The 10,167-nt window shown below is 45.4% G+C and overlaps 1 protein-coding gene across 1 annotated transcript in view; it reads left to right on the top strand.

The window, feature by feature from the left end:
• C8H13orf42 (chromosome 8 C13orf42 homolog) overlaps positions 1–8,958 on the top strand; it is a 92,464-nt gene extending 83,506 nt beyond the window's left edge. Inside the window, exon 3 of the mRNA XM_078658879.1 lies at positions 8,717–8,958. Coding sequence (XP_078515005.1) covers positions 8,717–8,958 — 242 coding nt within the window. The remainder of the gene's footprint in view (positions 1–8,716) is intronic.
• The last annotated feature ends 1,209 nt before the right edge of the window (positions 8,959–10,167 follow it).

A 10,167-nucleotide genomic window follows, 5' to 3' on the forward strand; every position in this document is an offset into this window, starting at 1 on the left:
GGTGGTATCCCTTGTTGGGGGACTTGTCCCTTTTGGTCCCTGTGTCTCTGTCGATCCTTCCGGCCCTGTGCTGGTGGACTCTGCCGTCCAATCTGGACAGGGGCTTGCCTCTGCAGTGTCCTCCTCCGGTGGTTCTTACGACGGATGCCAGCGCTTTGGGCTGGGGGGCGACTTTGGGGTCGGAGTGCCTTCAGGGTCGGTGGTCCCTCCGAGAGGGTCGTCAGTCTTCGAACTGGCGGGAGTTGTCTGCTGTGTGTCGGGCTGTCCGGGGGTTTCGGCTCCTTCTGTTGGACCAGCATGTGTTGGTTCGGTCGGACAACTCGGTGACGGTGGCCTACTTAAATCAACAGGGCGGTATTCGTTCTCGGTCCCTAAACGCGGTGGTGTCCCCCTTGTTTTGCTGGGCGGAGGGCCATCTTTTGTCCCTGGCGGCTGTTCATGTCCGGGGGTTGGACAACGGGGTGGCGGATGCCCTCAGTCGTTTTTTTCCTGCCTCCCTGGAGTTGGCCTTGACTCCGGCGGCCTTTCTTCTGGTGTGCGGGAGGTTTGGTCTTCCCTTTCTGGACCTCTTTGCTTCCCGGCTCAATGCGCAGCTTCCCCGGTTCTTCTCCCGGATTCCTCAGGAGGGGTCTTGGGGGGTGGATGCCCTGTCCCTTCCGTGGCCTGCTCACCTGCTTTATGCATTTCCCCCTCTGGTTCTGATTTCTCGCTTCCTGTCTCGCCTGATGGTGGAGGATCGGGAGGTGGTGGTGGTGGTGCCTTTCTGGCCCCGCAGGTCGTGGTTTCCCACTCTGCGGCTGTTGGCTGTTCGGGGTCCGTGGTTTTCCCCTTCCCTCCGTCCCCGTTGCGGTCCTCGCCGATGTTGCCCCTGCGTCGTCTTCGGCTGTCGGTTTGGCGGTTGAGAGGCATGGGTGGCGTAGTAGGGGCCTCCCTGAACATTTAGCCTTGGCTATTCAACGGTCTCGGAAGCCTTCTACCCTTCAGTCCTATGGTAGGCATTGGGGTAACTTTGAGCGTTGGTGTCTTGGCCTGGCGTTGTCCCCCTTGGTTTGTCCTTTGCCGGATGTTCTCCAGTTCCTTTGGGATGGGTTCGAGAAGCGTTTGTCTGTCTCTACTCTCCAGGCTCAATGGGCTGCTATTAGGGCTTTTCGGGCGCCTTGGGGTAACCTACCTGATGTTGACGGTTTGGTTTCTCGCTTATTGCGCAGTTTTGCGATTTCTCGCCCTGTGGTGCGTCCTTCTTTTCCTCTCTGGGATCTTCCCTTGGTTTTAAGGGTTTTGGTGGCTGCTCCCTTTGAGCCTTTGGAGGAGGTGGATATGAAGTTTGTCACTCTGAAAGTGTTTTTTCTGGTGGCTATCACCTCGGCTCGTCGCCTGGGGGAGCTGGGTGCCTTGATGGCTCGGGAGCCTTTTCTGTCCTTCTCTGCGGATGGGGTGGTTCTTCGTTTAGATTCCTCCTTCGTGCCTAAGGTCTCCTCCCAATTTCATCGATCTCAGGAGCTGGTCCTGCCGGCTTTGGATTCGGCTCAGGTGGACGTGGATGATCTTCCTTGGTCCTTGCTGGATGTTTGCCGGGCTTTGAGGGTCTATGTTGAACGGACCCATGCCTTTCGGCTTTCTGACTCCCTGTTTGTCTCTTTTGGTGCTGTCTCCCGGGGTCGTCGTGCTTCTTCTTCTTCCATTGGGCGTTGGTTGAAGCAGGTTATTGTGCTTGCCTATTTTCTTTCGGGTTCTCCTCCCCCGGCTGGGGTTCAGGGGCGTTCGACTCGGGGGATGCCTGCTTCCTGGGCGGAGGTTCGTGGGGTGTCCCTTTCGGAGATTTGTAGGGCCGCCACTTGGGCGTCTGCTAATACCTTTGTTAGTCATTACCGTATCCAGAATGTTCTGGGGTTTGACACTAACTTTGGTTTGAGGGTTCTTAGGGCTGTGTGTTTCTGATTCCCCTTCTTTTCTTTTCATGTGATGTTATTATCAATACATTGCTGGGTTTTGCTGTGCTGCTGTGTCCTGGTGGTTTGTTGTTTGATGATGGCCAGTTGCTGCTTGGGTATTCTCAAATGTTACTTATGAAGGGGACGAGGACAGGAGGGACCTGGGGGTAATGTCCTATTACTTACCGGTAATCTTCATTACTCCTGGTCCCGTTGTCCTCATCCCCTTCATACCATCCCTCCCTCCCGGGCTTTCCGGCCCTCATCTTGGGGTTGGTGGTTCAGGAGGCATGCTGGGTACTGTACCCTTATGTACTCCCTATAGGGAGAGGGAGGGACGTACCAGCATTCCTGCTTTTCTTTTTTCTGTCTGGAAGATAGGTTATCTCAAATGTTACTTATGAAGGGGACGAGGACAACGGGACCAGGAGTAATGAAGATTACCGGTAAGTAATAGGACATTCTCTGGCTTGCATTACCTTGTATTTATGAAGCCACAAAGTGGCTTTGCATGGCTTAGTAAATAACAAAAATAATTTTACGTTGGGGCTGTGCCACAAATGTGAGGCAACCTGACGCAAAATCTTAATAAATCTGTCCTTCGGTGCATATATCCATAATAACATCGGAACCATTATGCAATATATTTGGAGATACGATTTTTCTCATCACTCTCATTGATTTTTTTCACAGAATCATGGTGCATCTGCAAGTAAAATGCTCTCAAGTGTGTACACAGTCCAGCATAGTGCTAAAAGCAAACTAGCTGTTCGGTATCCAAAAGCCTGTATTGCAGTGTCCGACTCATCGATCATTCTTGGCCATTCTCATCTGGGTGGACTCACAGATTAACAGGCAATCTGGACCTACAAAAGCAGGAATCAGGGAAAGCAGCAGCCACAGCACCTCGCTGATCCAGGGGTATACTGGAGATCTTGCTTATCCCCCCCTGGTAGTCAGGTTAAGTAAGATATGAATAATGCTGGCACAGAGAAAACAAGGTTTCCCTTTTTGTAGCTTGGGTATCTAGAAGAGTTTCTCTTCTCAGAACATCTACAAAGTCACTGGGTCCGACATAAACACTAGGGGGCTTATTTACAAGTTCCTTGCACCAGCGGTGCATCACTTTTAACATGGGAAAAAGTAAAATAAGCCCCATGATAAGCTACATTGGTAGCAGCACAATTTTTTAATCTTCCCTGCCTAAAGTGTGCCAATGGTAAGCTGTACCTAAACTAAATCATATCTACTATTACTTCCAATACGCTCACTATTCTCCGAAATAGCTAATTGCAAGCCCCTGAAATAAATCTCACAGCAAATTCTCTTAGTTCCAAGATGGAAGAGGTTTTTGTTTGGAAGAATATACATGCAGACCTTTTTTTCCCCCTTCGTTTTATCTCAAAAGAGGAGTGTTTTAGTGAGTCGAATAGAGGATCACCCTCCAAGCTGAGTTTTCGGCCAATAGGATGATCCCACTAAAAAAGGGATTCCCCAAGGCCACTAAATGATGAAGACCAAACCCGGTCATGTCAAATGTGAAAAATCTACCAATGCCTTCCTTTGACAGTCTCTCTTAATATAGAGAGCTCCATTTAAGTCAGACATAGAGACGACAAAATGTACTAGAGTTGACATAATGGAAGCCCTACTGTATAGCTTGATGATAAACATAAAGTTGAATAAATGCCAGATTTATTAGTTTAAATTTCATAATAAAAGCTTAAAATATTGACATTATTTCAGCAGGAGTTTCGTTAGACAGTGTTGTTATGCCATTATGCATCTCTTTGTAAACGTGACTGTGAGACACTCAGGCATGTATGTTAAAAGTGTCGCAAAGGTAGCATGCTCACTTGCCTGTAAAGCAGTTAGAGCAACACATTAATAAAAGTAATATACGTATGTGCATATCATTAGACATCACCCGTGTCAGGCCCAGTGGCGGCTGGTATTAACGGGCATGGAGGCGTTGCCCTCCCAGCTTCGGAGTGGAGAAAAGGGAGAAATGAACACCACCATGGACATGGAGCAGCTTTAAATCATGGCATGCTCACTGCTTGGTGCTCCTACCGATTTTAAACATTTTTATGTAATAAATATCGTTGTCATTGTTTTTTTTTAGGTCGGACCCTCGGACGAGAGTTCCCTCCTAGTAAACATGTGCTGAACTGGGCGAGGATAATTCCTCGCCCTCGAGGCACAAGCAAGTAGAGTGACATCAGCCTGATGGGAGTAGCTGCACCAAGCAGCAGTGAATGGGCTTCAAATAGGGCACTTCTGACGTGGCCAAGGGTGCGGCCAGCAGAGCCTCATTGACTTTGAGGGGAAGGGGTGGGGCTGGCCAACTGCAACACAGTACAGAGCGTGGCAACAATTGCAGCACTCCTTTCTCCTTCGCACTGTTAGGCGGCTTTTTCATTGGTTAGCTGCTGGCGGTGTGGGTTAGTTCAGTTCAGCTCTTCTTCTTCCTAATTCCGGGATTTATCAGCTCGTGTTAACGGTTTTGCACATGTGGGAGTGATGTGTCAAAAGTCTCAGACTCCCACGGATTTTGACTTTATTTATGGAAAGGCCAAGGGAGTCTCCTCTTTAAACGCTGCAGACACAGAATTGCCTGCATGTGGCGCTTTTTTGCCAGGCCTATGAAGGAGCCAGCGTTGATCCCCCCATTCACAAAATGCATATTGTTAACAGTGCACTCTGCTGTTAAAATGAAAAGAATTTTGTCTGGCCCCTACATGTGTAACACCGTTCTGTCAATCAGCCTGAGAACTAATTTAACCCCATACAAAAATGCACAGTAAATCGCCACCGGCTTCCATAAAAATGTTGTGCCCCCTCTCTGCCTCACCACTCTCAGACTTCACCAACCGCCACTGGTCAGGTCACACCTGTTTTACTAATGCCAGCTCCATGGGCCTAATAAACAGCAACTGTTGCGTAGAGGTTCTCTGTACAGCCGTCAGTACAGGCTCTTTTCTGTGATACTGCTAGTTTTGTCCTTGCAAGAACCTTATTACATATGCAACATATTCGATGATAAAATCAAAACATCTGTAAATAGAAATATACAACTTCATACCTTTTGTGGACCTTTTGTAACCATAAACACTAAATAGACCTGGGACTACTTGAGGACCAGCGGCGGCTCCTCCGCTATGGCGGAGGAGCATCGCCCCCTTTCCCGCAGCATCCTAAACTTGAAAAATAAAACGATAATAAAACAGATCTATTATTGTTTTATTTTTCAAGTTCTAAGCCGGACCAAGTCTTGGGATGGGGCCATCCCGGGGGGCAGTCACTAGGTGGAGTAATAGGTGCACTGCTATTAGCAGGCATGCCGGTTTGGCTGGGCATCTCAGGATGGCCAAACGGATATGCACACTGAGCTGTCTCCAACCCATCTGCATTGCCGGGTTGGAGACAGCAAAGCACGGGCTCCCAGTCTCCCTGGGAGTGCAAATCGAGGGCGCTCAGGCCAATCCTGATGCTGCTCTCATGTAGGAGAGCAGCGTCAGGTTTGCCGCAGGGGAGACTGGGAGCCTATGCTGCAGTGAGGAGCAGATGAGTGGCAATGCTGTGGGCAGCATAGCTGGTAAATTCTGCTTTTTGTTTTTGTATTGTCGTTGTCTGTCTCCCTAACCCTCCCCTGCCCACCCACCCGCCAAATGCGATGCAGCAACGAAATTCGTTTAATTTATTTATATGTTTACTTACCTCTAATCGGCCGTAATCCGTAGTTTTCTATCCCCGCCCCACGTCAGCGCCCAGCAGCACTCCTACCACGGACCGCTACTGCTCTGCCCTAATACCATCCACTACTGTTGAGGACCCTATTTCCAACATATTTTCTATGGTAACTTTGATCTCAGCCCTCAATTATTGAACCATTCTCTAAGTCCTGTTCTTGTTTCTGATGGACATGTCATCAGTGCTTGTAACCTGACTGTGCCAACTTGTCAGCTCTGGGGTCAGTGAGAACAAGTCAAACGACTGCCTGCTGATCTAATCAGATGGGAAGAGAAATGAACAACCTCCAATAGGCCATTTAATATCTTTTCTGTGCAGAAGCTCTGGACGAGGCTCGCCTTCCTTAGTTCCCTCCGTAGCTGCAACAACAAGCAGCAACTGCACTTCCTTCTCAGGGGATGTTCCAGGGCATTATGTACTGAAAACCTAGCCCCAAAGGAATGAAGCACAGTGGTAAAGTGAAAAGCATGTAGAATACAATGTTTACCAAATGGCTTTCATGTCACAAGAGATTACGGGGTAGATTTACAAGCCCCTTGCGCCACTTTTGCGTTACTTTTAACAAGGGAAAAGTGACGCAAAAGTGGCGCAAGGGGCTTGTCAATCTGCCCCTATGTTTTTTCCCCTGGTTTAAACAACTTCTTTGGGAAACGCCACTGAAGTTAAAATGCTGAACAGAGCCATGCTACATTTGGGAAAGCCTCTTTAGGCACATACTCTGCATGCTATGAGTGCATACCGTACAATCACCAGGGTATAATGGTTCCCCGGGTTAGTCTTAGTCTAGGGATCTCAAATTCTGCTCTTGGGTCAGACTACCCTTATTGAAAAGACCTCCTTTAACTGTGGGAAGTCAGTTTTCTGTTCTTGCTACACAGATAAAACAAACTCAGTACCAGCACCTACACATTTTTCCAAAATGAGGTATAGGTCATCTACATTCCAGTATAGCTAATCTTGCTATATATACATGGGATTCTACAATCCCTATAGAAAAACTAGACTCTAATTTCTTTATAATACATGGTATTTTGCAATACCTGTATAGAAATATGTCTCCAATTTCTTTACAATAATTGATTTGTGATGCATACAGTTGCTATTATAAAGAAATGATGTAGCTGCTCAACTGTAATAAGTTAATTACAAAAGAGTTCTGAGGTCACAGTCCCTGCTGCCAGAGCCAGCAGCAGAGGAGAAAGGCAGATCACGGAGCATAATTAAAGCAGCTGTTTAAAGACTGAAAATAATACATTGTTTTTCTTTCTTCTGTTATGTTTTTCTAGCTGTCCAGTGACAAAATGAATGGAAATAATCATGGCAACATGTTTATTTTCTGCATTCTTTGAATAATTAATTATTAAGGATATTGCAAGATACCTCGAAGTGCAGTGCTTAATTTGAGGCAGTGGTTTCCGGCAACCGCGGCCGGTAGGGGAGTACCGGCCGGGCGGTGACGTGGGGAGGGGGAGGGGCAGGATGGGGGGTAGTAATGTATGGATTACGGACTTTAAAAGGTAAGTAAATATAAAAATAAATAAAATGAATTTCGTTACACACACTGCATCGCATTCGGTGATGCAGTGTGTGCAACGAAATTCGTTATTATTTATTTTTATGTTTACTTACCTTCTAAAGTCCGTAATCCATACCTTACTACCCCCCTGCCCCTCCCCCTCCCCACGTCACCGCCCGGCCGGTACTCCCACTACCGGCCGCGGCTGGTTTCCGGTGCTTGGCATCGGCACTTAATTCTCAAAATGGACACTAACGACAGTCTACCTCGTGGTGGTGCCATATGTCTCATTTTGAGATGAGCACAACAGTGTATAATGATTCAATATATAAAATGAATAATACCTGTCGCCCATGCCATTCTTTTAGCTTTGGGTGGCCTGGAATATTGTTATTTTCAGACTTGTAGGAGTGTGATGGTTAGTTATTGCGTTGGTACTGCTAGTGGCAGTACTAGCATGCTGTAGAGGCCTCCTGAGAACAACCCTGGCACTTAGGTTTTTACTAGTTAAGCACTGCTCATGACCTTATAAAGGAACTTGACCTTGGCCTCATTCTTCTATATAGTCATGGAACTCCTCTGAGACTTGTAATATCCTTATATTGCAAGGACGCACCCAGTCACCTATGGCATAGCCAATCATCTGTAATAACTTATTACAGTTGAGTTCTGACCTCACAATACCTGCTGCCAGAGCCAGCTGCTGTGGCTGAATTGAGGTCAGGTCCCGGAACTTAATTAAAGTAGCTGTTTAAAGAACAAAAATGAAATATGGCTTTTCTGTATTCTCTGTTTTATAGCTACACAGTGTGTGTTTATTTGGTGTACTCATTAAGTAGTTATAGAAAAGTTAGAATCTTTCTGCATGTTCCTACACATTCCGAGCTACTGTGCCTTTTTCGAAAACATTGACTTGTTTTAAACAGATTCTAATATCTTTTTGGAACAAGTGTCTAACAACTGCTTGATGTGTTTAATTTTGCACTAAAAATTCTATTTGTAGCCTTCATGTTTGCTAACATGCTCTCTCTTTCATATAAAAGTGCTACGCACCATGGATTTAACTGGTTTGTGGAAAAGGTGGTGTGTGATAATGTATTATAAGGAATAAAATACCTCCTGTTTACATGATAATTATATTGCAAGTCACCTAGGGGTTCCATAACCTTATAAAGGCACTCGTTCCTCTACATTGTCATGGAACTCTTTGGTGTCTTGCAATATCCTTATAATGTATGGCAGTGGGGTACTTTAGCCCATATATCACAGTAAAGTTGTAACATCTCTACTCACCTGTGATAATGAAATGACATAGCTGTGTAAGTGCAGTAGGGTATTACAATTACGTTGCAGTGTCATAAAGTCTGCTGCCAGCAGCCAAAATAAATGGCAGGTCACAGAGCATAATTATAATGACCCTTTCATGACTGTTTAATAACGTACATCAATGTACTCTTGCTGAAAAGCATCTATTGTAGTATGTGGAGACATGACGTTTTATTATTCTGTTCTACAGTGGCTACTAGCAGCAGTGAGCACAGCTTGCATTCAAACTGGATTCTTCGCGCCCCTCGGCGAAGCCCAGCAGAAGCATCTGTACCTGAAAGCCATCGTAGACGAAACAAGGAGGGGACGTGGAGCTGTAAGAAAAGGATAGAAAGACACCCTGTCTACTTGCCGAAAGCAGTGGAAGGAGCTTTCAACACACTCAAATTTAAGCCGAAATTATGCAAGAAAGAAGAACTCAAATGCAAATAAAGCAAAGCTTTGTGAGTGGTTAGAATTACTGGGAGGGTTCACCCTGCAATCCACCTCCACAGTCAAGTCACATATGAGTGTGGAACAGGAGTGTGGGATTGTCTGGCAGACCATGGAGTTGATGTAGGCTTCTTTGGTAGTAGTCTACTTCGGCATTAAGTGCCTGGAAGTCATGGCAAATGGAACATATCTGCAGAAATCTATTGTGAATCAAAGTTGACAATTCATGCACTCAAACAACAACGATGTGGGGTATGTGCATGAATATCCAAAAGAGCAGTATTGACAAAACATTTCAAATCCAAATATTCATACTAAGATCCTATTATATGTACATATTAGCTTAGGAGCTAGAAAAATGTAATATCTGGACATACCACTTGGATTCAGTTTTTCTCTACTTTTTAAAAAAACTTTTTTGTTCAGGCACCGATTACAATAGATCTTGACAATTCTTGAAGAGAAAAGTGTATTCTGCACATCACCCTCAGACACCCATAGTACCGAGATGTGTTTCATTGGCACATTCATTACAAGCATATTTGTAGTGCACACCTTGACTCCTCTAAGGGGGATATTGACACTACTGACTGATAACAAATATCTATTGAGTCACCCAACTCAATGGCACTTACTTCATCAATCTCAGAGGGAGGATCGGCTGAGTGACCTGCCAGGATTCCAACCTGTAACCATCATGGGCTCTATCATCAGTATGAGATGTGTTTGAGACGTTTTCTAGAAAATACTGTAAGATTGGTATGGAAAGTGGTTTTGGCCAGTTGGCAAGGAACACATGTGCCCTCCAGAGTAATGTGAGCCCCTGCTGGAAGCATCAGTGTCTGTTGCTTGGTTTCTCCTCCCAGGGAAACATTACTTAAAAAAAGCATTCAAAGGGTGTTAGCTTGTGAGTTTAACATTGTATAGGATATAAAGGGGAAAAGGAAACCATAGCGTTTTGTAGGGACATTTAAAGTTGTTCTTTATAAAGATCACAGTTCTGTTCATCATTCTTCAACAAAGATTAATTTGTAAACTAGACATGATCCAGTATTGTGTCAAGATCTAGATTTCTTTTTGAACTTGTTTTCCATTTCCAAATAATCAATATGTTTATTTCTGTTACACAGCTCACAAAACAACAATATTTCAACAGTACATGTAGCAATATCAAAATATAAATTTAGGAAAAAAACGAACTTAACATTT

Source organism: Lissotriton helveticus, chromosome 8 (genome assembly GCF_964261635.1).
Source record: "Lissotriton helveticus chromosome 8, aLisHel1.1, whole genome shotgun sequence".
NCBI classification, from domain to species: domain Eukaryota; kingdom Metazoa; phylum Chordata; class Amphibia; order Caudata; family Salamandridae; genus Lissotriton; species Lissotriton helveticus.